A 17,949-nucleotide genomic window follows, 5' to 3' on the forward strand; every position below is an offset into this window, starting at 1 on the left:
GACTGGAAATGTATAGTCTTAGGATAGGTTTAGATATAGAAACCCTAGAGTGCTACATAAAAACTGCCTCTGGGTGAATTTTGCTAATATGAAATTTTGCATCTTTAGCATATTGTAGGGTCTTTAGTTGAACCTTAAAGTAATTTGATTTCAGTTTACTTCTGGCATATTAAAACATCAATTTGAATTATTTCTCCTATCCCCTCAATCAGGTGAATACTGATGGTCTGGTGTTAAGGGGCTGGTATAATTGTCTGACTCTGGCAATATATGGATCAGTGGATAGAGTGATAAGTCATGACAGAGACTCACCTCCACCTCCACCTCCACCTCCACCACCACCCCAGCCACAGCCAAGTTTGAAAAGGAATCCAAAACATGGTGAGAATTTAAATTCACTTGCCATTGAACATGTCTGTTACAGTAAGAAAAGCTAATTCAAAGAGTGTCTTGATCAAGACAGAAGTGCCTTGATCCTTGCCTAAGACTTGGCAAGATGCCCGTCTCCTGTTCTTTACTGTAAGAATTTATTTTAATGTTAAAGTTCTTTTTTTTTTCTTTTTCTTTTTTTGTAGTTTTTAGATGGACAGCATGTCTTTATTTGATTTGTTTATTTTTATGTGGTGCTAAAAATTGAACCCAGTGCCTTACACATGCTAGGCAAGTGCTCTGTCACTGAGCTACAGTTGTAGCCCTTAAAGTTCTTATTTTTTTTCCTCTACTTATAAGCTTTTAAAGTTGTTGGAAGGATGTTCCATTTAAAATGTCAGTGATAGTGCAATCTAGTAACTCTTCTTTTCTTTTTCTTTTTTTTTCCAACAAAACTACCTCTACAAGAATTAAAGAATAGTTAGGAAATTTGCTGTGTATTCCTGAAATCCTTACATTAATGGAATTTTTTTTCAGGAGTGCAGTATAAGTTTGTTTGAATAGATTAATCTTAATAACTAATGCAGATTTCCCCCCTTTTAAGAATCATTAACTGGAAAGAAAAATAAGAACTTCAGTACACTTTTGTTAGGCAGCAGGACTCATGTATCACAGTGTCTTTTCTGCTTACTTTGATATTAATTACTATATGGAGTTGAAATGAAATTCAGGAATACATTTTGAAATTATAATTGAGGCCATGGGAAAATTTTTTGCTTTAAAATTAGTGTTTTATAAGCTCAATTAAAATAGTCTTTGTCTTTAAGCTGATATAATAGTGTGGTGCGAGCTATTTTTCTCTCATGGTGGTCGCACATTGTACTTATTATATCTTACCTGCTATGCACAGTTAATCTTTTACTTTTTCCTTTTTTTCTTTCATTCTTAGTTTTTTTAAATCAGAGCTTTATGGTTATATGTAGTAGTTGGGTTCATCCCAACAATCTCATACATGCATGGAAATTGATTTCAGTTCATGAATCCCCCCCTTTCCTCCTGTCTTCCCCTCTACTTTTTCTTTTAATCCTTTACTCTTCTATGCTCCTCTTTTTTTTTTTTTTTAACCAGATTGTGAACTCCTTCTGGACAGAAAATATGTTCACTTATAATTATGTCTTTAAAAGCCTTACCATAGTGTCTTATATATATAGTGGCAACTCTAAAATTTTATTATTTACTGACATTTAAAAAATGTAACACATAAGCTCATATATTTTATTTTAAAACCTATTTTATTTTTATTTTTTGGTACTGTGCTGTATCATTGAGCTATATCCCAGTCCTTTTTATTTTTTATTTTGAGTTGCTGAGGGTCTTGCTAAGTTGCTGAGTGAGGCTGGCCTTGAATTTGCAATCTTCCTGCCTTAGCCTCCCAAGTTGCTGGGATTACAGGTGTGCACTACTGCACCTGGAAAAATTTCAATTCAAATTTTTTAATTTTTAAAAATTGATGCATACAAATTATATATATGAGGTACTATGAGATGTTTTGATACATGTGTGTATTATGTGATGTTCGAATGTTCAAACATTATATCAAATGCTTATCACTTTTTTAAGATGAGAAAATTCAAAATCCTTTCTTCTAGTTTTAAAAAGTATATATAGTACATTATCATCATCTGTAGTACTATACAATAGAATGCTAGAACTTTTTTCATCCAATTAAATATATATATATATATATATATATGTAAATATATGTTTTAAATTTTTTACATTGAAATAATTATAGACTCATAGGAGGTTGCAAAGAAATGTATGGGAACTCCTGTATATTCTTTAGCCTCACCTAATGTTAACACCTTTTATAATCATAGTATACTATCAAAACTAGAAAATTGGCATTGCTGCAACCTGTAGAGCTTGTTCAGACTTTATCATTTAGACTGTGTTTGTGTGTCCCCCGCTCTGCAATTTTATGTCATGTAGCAAGCTTTGTATGATCACCACCAGAATCAAGACACTCCTTTACCACCATCATAAGATGTCCTTGTGACGGCTCTTTAATGATTGAGCCCATCTTCCCATTTTTAAACTTTGGCAACAACTGATCTGTTTTTGTTTTTTTTTTTTAATAAATATTTATTTTTTTCATTTATTTTTTAGTTGTGGGTGAACACAATATATTTTATTTTTACATGGTGCTGAGGATCGAACCCAGTGCCTCACACATGCTAGTCAAGCGCTCTACCACTGAGCCACCACCCCAGCTCCCAACTGATCTGTTTTTCATATCTGTAATTATAGTCACAAATGTTCCATAAATGGGATCATACAGTATCTTTTTGAGTTGAATTTTTTTTTTTTTTCAGTATTGGGGGTTGAATTTAGGGCTTTGCTTATGCTGAGCACATGCTCACTGAGCTATACCCAGAGCCCTAAGATTAACTCTATTCAGCATAATTTCCTTAAGAATTGTCCACTTGATTGCACATATTGATATTGATAGTTTGTTCTATTTTTTCAACTGATTAGTGTTACATAGTATGGATATAGTAGTTTTTTTTGTCCTCTCCCTTTTTCATTTTTTTAAAATTTGTTTTTATTTTACCCTTCAGTTTTTTTTTTAGGGTGCTGGGGTTTGAACCCAGGTCTTGCCCTAAGCACATGCTTTATTACTGATCTATACTCCAGCCCATACCACAGTTTATTTAATTTTTCACCATTTAAGGACATTTGAGAGTATATTCTAATTTTCAGCTATTACAAATGAAGTTCAACATTTGTGTACATTTTCCTGCATTAAAATAGTAGTTATAACTATAGTTATTCATTTTTCTGGGATTATGCCCAAGAGTATATGTATTATATTTTGGAATATGGGAAGTTGGAAATTCTAATATTACCAATATAAATTAATTAGCAAAATTCTTGTTAAGATTGCATGAAGAAAAAGTTAATATCAATAAATTCTGAAAAGGAAAAATATGAATGATGAAAAACATTTTTCATGCTTTCATTTCACTATACTTTAATAATTTGAAGGTGTCTTTCTCTATCCAATAAAACCTTAGCTGATGGTGAGAAAGAAGATCAGTTTAATGGAAGCCCTCCAAGACCACAGCCAAGGGGACCAAGAACTCCTCCAGGACCTCCTCCACCTGATGATGATGAAGATGATCCTATGCCTTTGCCAGGTATGAATAAAATCAGTACTAAGAAGTCTCCATTTAGAGTTAATTAATGCTTTATAATTAAATGAAAGAAATTATATGCTGACCTTGATAATTCTCTCCCTTTCTTTCATCCTGCTCAGTATTGTGTTTTTCTGTTGGCATATGAATTTGTTAAAAAAAAAAAAAAAAAAAGTTAATTCATTTGAAGCTATACCAGTATTCCTTTGAAAATAAAGTGATAATGTGCTGTAATGTATGTACAGATAAGTACCAATTAAAAATAAGTAGTGTGTATCAGAAGAGATAAAAATCTATAAAGTTACCTAAAGGATAAAAAGAAAAGGATTAGCATATGAATATAAAATAGTAAACTTTATTAATTCTCACTTTATGATATTGTACAATGTGTCGTCGTCCCCCGTCCCCCACCAAATACTGGAGATTGAACCCACCGGTACTTAACTACTGAGCCACACACCCGGCCCTTTTGATTTTTTATTTTGAGACAGGGTCTCACTAAGTTGCTGAGGCTGGCCTTGAACTTATTATGATCCTCTTATTTTGGCCTCCTGAGTTGCTGGGATTATAGGTGTGTGCCACCATGCCCAGCACAATGTATACTCTTTTTTTCTTATTAATACGGTATTTATTTGTCTTCCCTCTGTCAAACCCTGAGCCAGCCACTTTCCCCAGACTCTTAATATCTTTTAAAAGCAAGTAATTCTGCCACTTTTTAAAAAAATTTATGTGGATACAATATCTTTGTTTTACATTTATGTGGTGCTGAGGATCGAACCCAGTGCCTTGTGCATGCTAGGTGAGTGCTCTACCACTGAGTCACAACCCCAACCCAATTCTTCCACTTTTTAAAAAAGGATTTTTTTGAACTAAATCATCCCAAATGTCATTGAGTAGTTGTGGTATCCAGTGCCTCATGTTATTTAAACTATTAATCTGTCTTAAATCTTTTTTTTTTTTTTTTTCCAGTGTCTGGTGACAAGGAAGAGGATGCTCCCCATAGAGAAGATTACTTTGAGCCCATTTCTCCTGATCGAAATTCTGTTCCTCAGGAAGGTCAATATTCTGATGAAGGAGAAGTAGAAGAGGAACAACAAGAAGAAGGAGAAGATGATGAAGATGATGTGGATGTAGAGGAAGAAGAGGATGAGGATGAGGATGATCGACATACAGTAGATAGTATCCCTGAGGAGGAAGAAGAAGATGAAGAAGAAGAAGGTGAAGAGGATGAAGAAGGTGAAGGTGGGACTTTTTGATTTTATGTACTTGAAACTATATGTCTTTTTAAGTAGTGCATGAAGATTTATAGCAAAGATATGTGGGTTTCAAGAAACCCAAATGTTAGGTATCTGAGCCCCAAGATAGAACTATAAATGAAATTTTCATCATTTTTATGTCTACTTTATTCTCTGTCAATTAACTGTTGACAGCTTTAATCTCTGTTTAACCAGTCTAAACTGCTTACCTTTGTCAGTCACATTTCCAATTTCCTGGCAAAGAGATTCTGTTTGGCTTGCTATGATATGAGTTGCCCCTTGATGCCATCAGCTCTGGCCAGGGAAACAGTGTCATGTAGTAAATACATGATAGTTAGGATTTGACAGCTGCTTTCAGAGTAAGGAGTGGTGTTGTAAACTGGATGGAATTCTTAAAGATGTTTGGCACATAGACATTTTAACAAAACACTACATTATTTTTAGAAATGTAGGGATGAATTGAGGGGTGAATTGAAATTTAGGGGTGAATTAAATTTAGGTGTAATTGAGATTTCAGTTACTCAAGGACATATGGCAAAATGATTCAGTTCTTTAGTTAGGTTTTCTTTTTCCTTTGAAAGCCAAAAATGAGAGATATTTGAGTTAATTGACTCTTAATTTGTCCTGTAAGTGTTATATGTAATGTTAATACAGTTGTGCAAAATGACAGATAATCTGCTGTGACTTTTTCCTACAGTAATAAGGGTGAGGGTCATTTCAGAATCATAGACCTTTTTACAAAATACACATGTAATTTGATTATTGAGTGATGCTTTTCTTAGTTTCCCTCATTCCCAGATTATCAAATAATATTTTTACATTTATTGGCAAATAAATTTCAACCAGTACTTTTCTTAATCTGAACAATTTGGCAGAGGAGGTGAAAGAATGAGGCTAGTTAATTTTTAATATGAGATATTTGGCTTATTCTTAGAGCAAGACCCCTAATAGGCCTTTATCTTTTCAGATAGCATGTATTAATAAGGTTTTAAGCAAAGGAATGCCAAAGTTGGCAGGAGAAATTCTCTGGAAATGTTTTCTTTCTTGAGCCATTATTGCTCATTTCCATTTACCATAGCCAGGCAATAGTAGAGTTAGAAATTAAAACCAACAAGTTTTCTGTTTTTAGTTTTGTTTTATTTGACTTAGAGGAAAAAGCTGCACTTGCCATCATAAGAAAGCTTTATTTTGGCAAAGCTGAATATTTTAAATGAATAAATTTTCCATAACAATATGACATAGACCTAGCAAACTGTGTGACAGACAAATATAGAAAAGTAAACATTCAGGAAGATTAAATATAAAAAACTAATATTCTTCTGAAAACATTTAATTTAACCTTATGATTATGGTATTAAATGTATTTATCTTTAATAACGTTTGTGTACTGTTTGCTTTTTTCATCTTAAAGTAATCTCTCAAGAAGGCAAGCTTAATTTTGTCTCTCCTGAGGTATTTCTAATTTTATTTTTTATTTATTTTATTTAAAAAAATTTTTTTTTAGTTGTTGATGGACTTTATTGTCTTTATTTTTATGTGGTGCTGAGGATCGAACCCAGTGCTTCATGCATGCTAGGCGAGTACGCTACTGCTGAGCCACAACCCCAGCCCCTCTAATTTTATTTCTGTGAGGCAAAGTTATCTGTTACAGAGTTTATTTTAAAACTGAACATTTATAATAGGGGAGTTTGCTTTATACTACTAGAAATTATGAAATTTGGCAGTTGTTAAGAGTGGGTGCAGAATTTGGTTTTGTTCAGCAAATTATGAATTCTTGTTGTTTGCCATACTATAAACTTTTTTTTATCTGCCAAAATTTATGCATTAAACAGCAAAGATGTGATACTTACATATTATGTAAACTAATTTTCAGGTGATGATGGTTATGAACAAATTTCCAGTGATGAAGATGGAATTGCTGACTTGGAACGTGAAACATTTAAGTATCCAAACTTTGATGTCGAGTACACTGCTGAAGACTTAGCTTCTGTTCCTCCTATGACATATGATCCATATGACAGGGAGTTAGTACCGCTGTTATACTTTAGCTGTCCGTACAAGACTACTTTTGAAATTGAAATCAGTAGAATGAAGGATCAAGGCCCAGATAAAGAAAACTCTGGGGCAATAGAAGCCTCAGTTAAGTTAACTGAACTGTTAGATTTGTATCGGGAAGACAGAGGTGCAAAATGGGTAACAGCTTTAGAAGAAATTCCAAGTTTGATAATAAAAGGATTAAGCTATTTGCAATTGAAAAACACAAAACAAGACTGCCTTGGTCAGTTGGTAGACTGGACAATGCAAGCTTTAAATTTACAAGTAGCCTTTCGCCAACCCATTGCCTTAAATGTCCGGCAGCTGAAAGCTGGGACTAAATTAGTGTCCTCACTAGCAGAATGTGGGGCTCAAGGAGTCACGGGACTGCTGCAAGCTGGAGTGATCAGTGTGTTATTTGAGCTCCTCTTTGCTGATCATGTTTCATCTTCTCTTAAGTTAAATGCTTTTAAAGCTTTGGACAGTGTCATTAGTATGACAGAAGGAATGGAAGTTTTTTTAAGAGGTAGGCAGAATGAAAAAAGTGGCTATCAGAAACTTCTAGAGCTTATACTTTTAGATCAGACTGTGCGGGTTGTCACTGCTGGTTCAGCTATTCTTCAAAAATGCCATTTCTATGAAATCTTGTCAGAGATTAAAAGACTTGGTGACCATTTAGCAGAGAAGACTTCATCTGTTCCTAACCACAGTGAAACTGATCATGACACAGATGCTGGACTTGAGAGAACAAACCCAGAATATGAAAATGAGGTAGAAACTTCTATGGACATGGATCTTTTGGAATCCTCAAATATAAGCGAAGGGGAAATAGAAAAGCTAATTAACCTCCTAGAAGAAGTTTTTCATCTAATGGAAACGGCACCTCATACAATGATCCAACCTCCTGTTAAGTCTTTCCCAACGATGGCACGGATTACTGGACCTCCAGAGAGAGATGATCCATACCCTGTTCTCTTTAGGTGAGATATAATTGTTTTGGGGAAATAACATTTGACAAATCATTGAAGGCAATTTTATGTAGCAATTTTTAGAATATCTTTTCGTAGGTATATATATCAAAGTAGATATTCAATACTGAACTGAAATATGTTGTGTTAGTACTTAGAGCAGACTTAGGAACATAAGTGAAAGATAGTACATAATTAACAGTGATATTGTATAAGCACGTCTATGAGGAAAAATAAATGAGGAACTACTGAGTTGCTTCTGGGAAGATGCTAGAAAGACATAATGTAGGAAGGAGAGACCTTTTCTGTGAAACCCTTTGTTCCCTATTACTCTAATACACTTATATTCTAATTAAAGTTAAAATTTTATTTTAATTTTTTAGTCCTGGTTGAAGACATCTTCAGGGTTCTATAACTGTTTGTGCCATGTACCTCTCTACTTACCTCTAGTTGATACAATTTTACCATTGTTAGCACCAGCCTCCAACAATGGGTTTTTTGTTTTAACTTTTGAGGCTTACTTTTTTGGCATTTTGCTTATAAATAAATTTCTAACCAACATAAAAATGGCATTTTTATTATACTTTATTATTTCTGGGATTAGTTATTGTCTTGATTTGGGGCAAAGTTCACTACCAGGAAAGGGATCCCTGTCCACTTTGAAATCTGTACCTATCCATTCCTGGGTTTAGCTGAAGCCATAAGAGCTTGTCCTTTTGAGTTCCCTCAAAGCATAAGTTGTGTCAAAGTCTTGGATGCAGGTTCTTTGTTTGAGAGGTTATCCTAGGAAACAAATGTATGAGAAAAATAAGGTAAGGGAGAAGAGAAAAGACAGGAAAGGAGGTGTTTTTAAACTTATTGGCTTTAGAGAAAGCTCTGAGAAAGAAAGGTAGAGAGGCCCGAAGTGAATACTTAAGACTGGGTATTGTTAGCCCACAGACTGAATAGTGGGAGAAGGTCAGTGATGCAACCTTGGGGAGCAGTAGTATGCAGGGTAGGAGTTTAGGGAGGATATGTAGAAGGAATAAAAAGGTAAAATGAGAACTAGGAAAGAATGTTGCCCTGAAAACTGAGGAAGAAGGTAGTTTTGGGAAACAGTGAAATGTATGTTGTGTCAAATTCAGTGGAGGATTTCAGAAAATAAGGACAGGAAATCATGTAATAAATATTACAATATAGATTGCAATTGGAACTTGGGCAAAATCAGCTTAATGTAGTAGTGGGAGAGGAAGTGTGAAGAGTCACTGTGAAATGAGGATGTGAAAGTAGTCTAGGTTACTGTTTTGAGGACCTTGGCTAAGAGGGAAAGTTAAGAAATGAGAGACAGCAGCCAGAAAGGGATTTTGGGGTCAAAAAGGAAGATTTGTAGTTTTTTAGGAGTTGGAGAACATATTTGTAGACTGAGAAGAGTGACATTTAAAGTTAGGAAAGAGGGAGATATAATTTGATACAGGAGTAGGAGATGTTAATTGCTAATGCAAGTTTTGGTAGGAGGCAAAGTCAAAGAGTACAGATATGGGTGTTTAATTTTAGAGAGGAGAAAGGAAGCCTTTTGAGAATGCAAATATAGTTACATTTGTAGTGTTTGAGATAATAAAGGAATTGTGGCATTTCTTATTAATAACTTCAGTTTTAATGAAATAAGATGTGAAGTCATGCATTGAGGGTGACTGAGGGTAGGAAATATAGGTGCTGCTTTCAGTCACAGAAGAGAAACTAGTAATTAACTGCTTATTAAATGTTATTTTCCTTATACCTGGAGGAGATATGTTTTCATATCAAACTAGAGAAGACTAAGGCTTTGAATGCTGTGCTAAGGAATTTGAATTGTATTTTTAGAAATGGGAAGATTTGAATATTTTGGAGTAGCAGATTTGATTAAAGTAGTGTTCTAAATTTTTATGTTTCCAGATATATTGCAGTCGAAGAGAATTTAGAGTTATTCGGTAAATAAACTAGTCTGAAGATTCTAAATATTAGGTATTAAGTACTAGGACTAATATAGTGGCACTTACCAGGAATGAAAGGACAAATATTATGCTTATTATCAAGAGTTGTGGGACAGGGGCTGTAGCTCAGTAGTAGAGCACTTGCCTAACATGTGAAGCACTGGATTTGATCCTCAGCACCACATAAAAATAAATAAAATAAAGGTATTGTGTCCATCTACAACTAAAAAAAAATTTATATATAAACAGAACAATGACTAGGACTTAGCATTGGGATCTTGTAGACAAAAGAGAAAGTGGGAAGTAGCTAACAATTTTGAGGTCTCTAGTTAAGGAGACCTTAGTTAACTCTAGTTAAAGGAACTGTGCTTTCATTGATATAAACTAGCAAATTAAGAGGAAGACTGAATTTTTAAAGGTGGATAATTGAATTTTGGAGGGATTAGTTTGAAGTGATAACAACGCTTTAACAACCTTGGGAAGTTGACACTTTTTTGGTGTCCCCAAGATCAACCCGAGGATTTTTTAGGAGGACTCCTAGAACTTAGCATGTAGTTGTATTCAGCAAAGGATCCGAAACACAATTTGTCTAGGAATAAGGTGACACAATAAGAGTCACAAAGGGCCTGCTTAATTCCCTCAACAATAGGTGTGACAACAAATGTGAAATGTTGTCCAGGCTTTTAAAGAAATATAATTTTTAATTGACAAATTATTGTATGTGTTCTATATGTTAATGAGGTATAATGTAGTGGTTAGATATATGTACACAGTGTGGAATGATTACATCAAGCTAATTAGCATCCAGGCTTTTTGTTGTGAGATAGCCATGCAGTCATTCATGGTAGCTACCATGTACTAGAATTCTAGATCCTCAGAAGGAAAGCAGGTATTCAGCTTAAATCATATTGTTGCATAAATAAACACAGTAAGCGGTTCTTAACAGTTTGACGGCATAGGATCTGTTCAGAATTCAAGTTTCTATGTGCTGGAAAGGGCCATCCTCAAAAGCAGGTTTTTCTAAGGATGAGTAGTCTGAGTCCTGCTGTGTTAACTATTTCTGAATGGTCCTTAAGATAGTTAAAGATATACACTTAGAATAATTCTGGGGTTTTGTCTTCTTCAGAGTTCTATTTGAGTTTGTGGTAATCAGTCAGCTGGGTGGTGTTTATTATTACCAGCAACATGATATTTAACAAATTATTGATCATGATATATATAGTCACAAAAACCATGATAGAAATATAATATCATAGAAGCCTGAGCAATAACAGAATTGAAGAATCAATTTTAGCTTACACACACACCTTTATTTTATTTGTATATTTTTATGTGGTGCTGAGGATTGAACCCAGCAAAATAAATTCTGGTCTTTGTTTTTTTTTTGCTGTACAGGGGAATTGAACCCAGGGCCTCGTGCATGCTACACAAATGCTTTACCACTGAGCTGTGCCCCAACCCACTAAATTCTGGTTTCCTTCCTTCCTTCCTTCCTTCCTTCCTTCCTTCCTTCCTGTTGTAGAGGGACCATAAAATACTTTTATTTATTTGTTTATTTTTATGTGGTGCTGGAGATCGAACCCAGTGCCTCACGCATTCTAGGCAAGTGCTCTATAACTGAGCCACAACTCCAGCCCCCAAATTCTGGTCTTTAATCTACTTGTTACAGTTGTTTACAGAAACTGTTCTGTCACCATTTGCAGTAACTAAAAATGTAGAGTCAGACTTTCAAATAATTTTAGCATTCAAAAAATTAGCAATTTTTTTGTGACTCGGAATTACAAACTTAACATTAAGCAAATCTTCTTTTGTAACCAAGAGATGTTTTGTTAGATCCGCCCCCCCATTTTTTTAATTTTTGGGAAAAAAATGACTTTAAAAATGTTTTTAAATCATTTTTAAGTTTTATTTTGAAAAGGTTGATTTTAGAAGAGTTTAAGCCTGGTAGGGCCTATAAGTAAGGAAGGAAATTCATACAGATAAGGAACCTGATGCTCAAAAGAAATTGTCAGTGGCATTTGTCTGTTTTGGAGTATTGGGTAAATTTCAGACTTTCCCCCTAAAATTATGTATACTTCGATTTGATAAGAGTGTTATCTATATGTGGTAGTATTAACTATTCAAATGCTAAAAATGATGATTTGATAGGTTTTTTCCCCCTAGAGATACTTAGGTCTCTGGTAAATATGTTTACTATATTTCTACATTACATGTGGTATCTTTTCCCTGTGTACACTAGTTCACATATTGATATGCTTCAGATAGAGTAGGACCATGGTGAAAAATGTACATTTGATTGGTGGTTCAAAAAGAAGGTCTAGAATTTAGAGTGAAGGTTAACACTGGAGAAAAAAACTCTTCCACATTTATTTATTGAAGATTCACTGAGTGTGTACTAGGAGGAAGCGTCAGAGAACTTTAATTTTTATTTGGCCCAATGGAGAGAAGACTTGATTATCACATTATCATTATTTTTGTGGTTTTTAGTTAAAGCAGCATATTTCTGAGGATAAGGAATTAAAGCCATTAATTTTTTTTACTCTTGCCCTGTTTTGTGAATGTTGAATAAATGAAGAATGTTTTGCATTTATTTGACAATATATCCATTAACTTTTCCACAGGTATCTTCACAGTCATCACTTCTTGGAGTTGGTTACCTTGCTTCTGTCAATTCCAGTAACAAGTGCCCACCCTGGTGTGCTACAAGCTACAAAAGATGTTTTAAAGTTTCTTGCACAGTCACAAAAGGGTCTTCTTTTTTTTATGTCAGAATATGAAGCAACAAATTTGTTAATCCGAGCTCTGTGTCACCTTTATGATCAAGATGAAGAGGAAGGTCTCCAGTCTGATGGTGTTGATGATGCATTTGCTTTGTGGCTACAGGACTCAACTCAGACGTTGCAATGTATAACAGAACTCTTCAGCCATTTTCAACGTTGTACAGCCAGTGAAGAAACTGACCATTCAGATCTCTTGGGAACCCTTCACAATCTTTATTTGATTACTTTTAATCCTGTGGGAAGATCAGCTGTTGGCCACGTTTTCAGTCTTGAGAAAAATCTCCAAAGTCTCATTACTCTAATGGAGTACTATTCCAAAGAAGCTTTGGGGTAATTTTCTACTTACTCCTTAAATTTTCAGTTAGATCATTAATGGGCTAGTTTCTTTGAAAAATGTGTTTCTTTGAATGAAAAATTATTTTTTTGACATAATGCATACCTTGTTAATTAAGAATAAGAATGACAGAAATATATCTAAAATATAATATGTGGCTCCAAAGCAATGGACCTTCTGATAGTGTCTTTCATTTGCTCTATGGTCATGACAAAGATTGTAATTGTAGTAACACTGTTGATATGTGCAGAGGGGAATCCCGGGGATACCTAGTGAGCACTCTTGTTGTCTTTCGATCTTGCCTTCTAAGTCATTTGTAGTGCTCTGGTTTCAGAATTGCTTTGATTAGGTGGGGGGAATTGAGAATGAATGATTTTAAAGAGACTGCCCACTAGGGCAGCGAGTTTGTAGTGCATGAGAAGAGAGACATGCCCTCTTCCAGTGCAGTAACATCTTGATAACTGCCTTCACAATGTGGACTTGGTGACTTCTTGAGTGACAACTCTTCTTTGGAGCCTGTTAAAGGCAAACCACAGTGGCTTCTATGCCTAGCTATGTCTTAATGGTTTTGTAATGGAAGACTGAGTGATAATGTCAGGTGATCACATTTGTTTCTGTTTATTCAGATTGGACAAAGAATTTAAAAGAGATCAATGAAGTATAGTCCTAATATTTCATTGTTAATGAAATATACTTGTTAATATTTCATTATTATTCTGTTTTTATGTCTTAGGAGTACTTTACTTTCTATTGTAATTTGTTTGCTTTTATTTTTATATACAGTCGGCCCTCCTTATCTGTGTGTTCTGCTTCTGGGGATTTGACCAACCTTGAATTGAAAATATTCAGGAAATATAATTGTGTCTATATTGAATATGCATGGGCTTTTATTTTCTTGTCATTATTTCCTAAACAATATAGTATAATAACTATTTACATGACTTTTACTTTGTATTAAGTTTTATAAGTAATCTAGAAATGATTTACAGTATATGGGAGGATATGTGTAGATTATATGGAAATACTAAGCCATTTTACATAAGGGACTTTTATCTCCACCGATTTTGGTATCCACAGGGGGTCCTGGAACCAGTACTACATGGATACTGAGGGACGACTGTATGTTAAGTAGTGTTTTCAGGTAAACTGGATGTGAACTGTAAAATATGATTTCTTATCTTTAAGAAGTTAGTTATGTTTCATTGTAAATTTCCTTAGTCTCTTTAAACCCAAATAGAAAATAATGTTTAAAATTTATTCCTAAAAAATTGTTTTTGTATCCCATACTTAAAAACGTTATTTTGTTTCAGTGATTCCAAGTCTAAGAAGTCAGTAGCTTATAATTATGCATGCATACTTATTTTGGTGGTGGTTCAGTCTTCCAGTGATGTTCAAATGCTAGAACAACATGCAGCATCTCTCTTGAAGCTTTGTAAAGCAGATGAAAATAATGCTAAATTGCAAGGTATGGTACCTGAAGTTATTTTAAGCATTTATAATACATAAAGGGAAAAACCTTAGAATATCTATAAATTAATGCTTTATCATGTTTTGATAATACACATAGAAATACTGTTTTTAACTTCTTGAAATGACCTTTTGTGAAGATGGTTTATAGAACAATCTTTATAAAACTGAAGGTTCGATTTGTTTTTATATATAAATGAAAAGGTTTAAAAGTGCCTTTTTCTCAAAAGTTATTAAAGTTGGTGGTTGGTTAAAGTTTCTAATCAAAATAGAAAAGATAGCTTAAGGTCTGTGGATGTGACTCAGTGGTAGAGTGCTTGCCTAGCACGTGTGAGGCCCTGGGTTCGATCCCCAGTAACACACACAACAAAAGATAGGTTAAAAAAGAACTCAAAAGTTTAGTTTTTGGTATAGCTTTGCCTGTGCATATATTTTCTTATATATATTTATTTCTAAGTAAAACACTGTTCTAAATATAACTTAAAGTCTACTTGTTGAGCTGGGGATATAGCTCAGTTGGTAGAGTGCTTGCCTCACATGTACAAGCCCTCATATGCTGGTTCAATCCCCAGCACCACAAAAAAAAAAAAAAAAAAAAGAAATCTACTTATGGATTAACTTATTTATGTTATCCTCAAAAATGAAGAATAATGAATATGAGCTTTTTTTTAAAGTATACCAATGTGTATTGAGTGAAGATTTTGCAAACCTTATGTGGGCAGTCTTAAAAACATGTCAGTTAGCTAATCACAATTTTTAAATTATTTTTTTGTTTCATGGCTTTCTAGACATTATCAAGTAGAAATTTTGATAACATTGAGTAAATATTGTAAAAATGCTGTAAAATGGCATGTAGCCTCTTATTTTTAATTTTTTTGGTACCTGGGATTGAACTTGGGGGCACTCGACCACTTAGCCACATCCCCAGCCCTATTTGTATTTTATTTAGAGACAGGGTCTCACTGAGTTGCTTAGTGCCTTGCTTTTGCTGAAGCTGGCTTTGAACTCGGATCCTCCTGTCAGCCTCTCAGCTGCTGGGATTACAGTTGTGCACCACTGCGCCCAGGTCTTCTTTTATTTTTAATCCTAAATCTTATGTGAGATATCTCCAGTTAAAACTTGGGTATCAACTCAACTTCCCATAGTGAAGTAGATTATTTTTTCCTGAAGTATGCTCTTATAAAAGAAGGCATACAATACCTTTAATGATGTTATTTTCTTGGTGATGGGTACATGGATATGTCTTTTTAGTATTTTATTCTTTATATCTTTTATTTGAGCTATATATTCTGTATATAAAACTTAATTTTAAAATGCATGGGCAAAATATTTAAGTGGTGCATAGTTGAAGGAGTATAGATCCAAAGAGAGATGTGACACTATTTTCCTTTAATCATGTCTATAATCAGTTTGAAACTGGTATATCACTTTTTACACTAGAATGCTTTTCCTAAAAATATTTTTGGATATAGGGTATAGGTATTAAGGTTTAACTTCTTGGAGAGTTTTTAGTTTGGTTGCTGTAAATGGCATATTTCACTTGTGTTTGATAATCAGAGTTTGTTGCCGTTATTTTGTGGTGATAGTGATTAATTTTTTAAAGGCAAATTAAGAAATTGACAACATTAAAATTCTGTGTTGAGGGAGGAGGTACTCAACAAAATATCTTCTCATGGGGTTGATCCTATGGGAAATAAATATATTTTGTTTATATGTTTTTGGCAGCAGCAAGGGTAGGTAAATACACCTGTATTGTTATTAATTTAAAAGCAGTTTTATAAATCTTTTTTAATGTTGTAAATTGCAAACTATTCATTTTAATTAGGTAGACTGTTGAAGCATTTACATTTAAGTCTTCAGAAAACAAACTAAGAGTAGTCAACTACTTCTTTTTGAACCAATATATAGTAGGGCTATATTTTTATTTAATTTTAAAGCTGTTTAAACAATTAGACACAAATTTAGATATTGAAATCAATTCAGTTTTGATAATGTTTTTCCTTGGGGAAAAATACCTTACTTCCTTTGTTATGAAATAGTCTTTTATTTTTAAAAATTATAGATTATTCTTTTTGTTTTTAAGAACTTGGCAAGTGGCTTGAACCTCTGAAAAACCTTAGATTTGAAATTAACTGCATCCCAAACCTAATTGAATATGTTAAACAGGTAAGTAAAACTTTTGTGTTTTGATTTTCTGGAATTTTGTGATAGTATGTAGTAATAAAGCATAAATCACTTGTGTAGGTAATATAGAAATTGTATTCTTCATTGATTTATTCGATTTTGTAGGTAAATTGGTATATGGTTATAGATAATTGTGTGGGTACATTAATACCCATGCACATAACCCTGTGTACTGTATTGCTTTCTGCTACCAGGTTTTGTCCTAATTTTTCGTGTGAATTGGGAGATACCACTTGCCATTTTGATAACATTTACTAAAGTGTTTTAAAGTTAAATGCTGTGGTAATGAAGCATATAACTATTTCAGTTAAACTTTAATTACTGAAAAAGAATTTCATTCAAAATAGTTAGGTGGAAATCCCAAAAAACCAAAGGCCGAATGTCTTCTCTGATAAGTGGATGCTAATCCATAATGGGGGTAAGGCAAGGGGAGAGTGAAGGAACTTTGGATTTGAGCAGTGGGGAGTGAGGAGATAGAAGGGGTAGGACAGGGGAAAGATGGTGGAATGAGACAGACATTATTACCCTATGTACATGTATGATTGTTTGAATGGTGTGACTCTGCATCGAGTACAACCAGAGAAATGAAATGTTGTGCTCCATTTGTGTACAATGAGTTGAAATACATCCTGCTGTTGTGTATAACTAATTAGAACAAATTAAAATAAAATACTTAGGTGGAAATTGATAGGCCAGGTTCAATGCAGTGGGTACTATTTCTGTTGCTAATTTGGGATAGTCATGTCTATAATTAAAATAATTCATAAAAGCTGAATTCTTAAAATCTATAATAATAATGTAATTTAAAAATAATTTGTAATGTAATATTCATGGCATTCTTAGTCTTGGATTTTTTTTGTTTTCTTTTTTTCTTGGCTCCTTAGTTAATCAATGTGTAACATAGGAAGGAAGGATAAAAGCACTAAAAGATACATAATGATTTTAAGCTGATAGGCAATATGGACTTTGAGTTTTCTCCTTTTTCATTTAGCAGATGTGGTGTGTGTCGGGGGGAGGATACGTGTAAACCATTTTGGTCTTGAAATTGCAGTGTATTAATTAAGACTCTATATACACATGAGATATATATGTGTGTGAATATATATATGTGTACATGAAATATATATATTTAAACACAAGCACACAATCCCAGTTTGGATCTACTGTTTTTAGAACAACTTAGGATAATAGCAATTAATAGATATTATATATATCATCCAGTTTGTTTCCATTCTGACCTAAGAGCACAGTCTTATTTATCTGTTTCAGATTAATATCTCTACTCTTTTCTTTTCACTCTTTTCTAAGAATACTTTTAAATCCTGTGGTGCCATCATAGGTCTTTTTATGTTCTTAACTCTTGCTTCAAATGACGTATACAGTTTTTAATTGTGTTGTTTTTTATTTAGCA

At 33.7% G+C, this 17,949-nt stretch overlaps 1 protein-coding gene across 3 annotated transcripts in view; it reads left to right on the top strand.

Moving 5' to 3' along the window:
• Positions 1–17,949, top strand: part of Virma (vir like m6A methyltransferase associated) — a 65,304-nt gene that overhangs the window by 19,548 nt on the left and 27,807 nt on the right. For all 3 annotated transcript variants that reach the window (XM_027948073.2, XM_071602239.1, XM_071602240.1), the window contains 7 exons: positions 213–381; positions 3,447–3,569; positions 4,536–4,808; positions 6,696–7,836; positions 12,395–12,883; positions 14,198–14,352; positions 16,438–16,520. In XM_027948073.2, coding sequence (XP_027803874.1) covers positions 213–381; positions 3,447–3,569; positions 4,536–4,808; positions 6,696–7,836; positions 12,395–12,883; positions 14,198–14,352; positions 16,438–16,520 — 2,433 coding nt within the window. The remainder of the gene's footprint in view (positions 1–212; positions 382–3,446; positions 3,570–4,535; positions 4,809–6,695; positions 7,837–12,394; positions 12,884–14,197; positions 14,353–16,437; positions 16,521–17,949) is intronic.

The sequence above is a fragment of the Marmota flaviventris genome, chromosome 15 (assembly GCF_047511675.1).
Source record: "Marmota flaviventris isolate mMarFla1 chromosome 15, mMarFla1.hap1, whole genome shotgun sequence".
Lineage (NCBI taxonomy): Eukaryota > Metazoa > Chordata > Mammalia > Rodentia > Sciuridae > Marmota > Marmota flaviventris.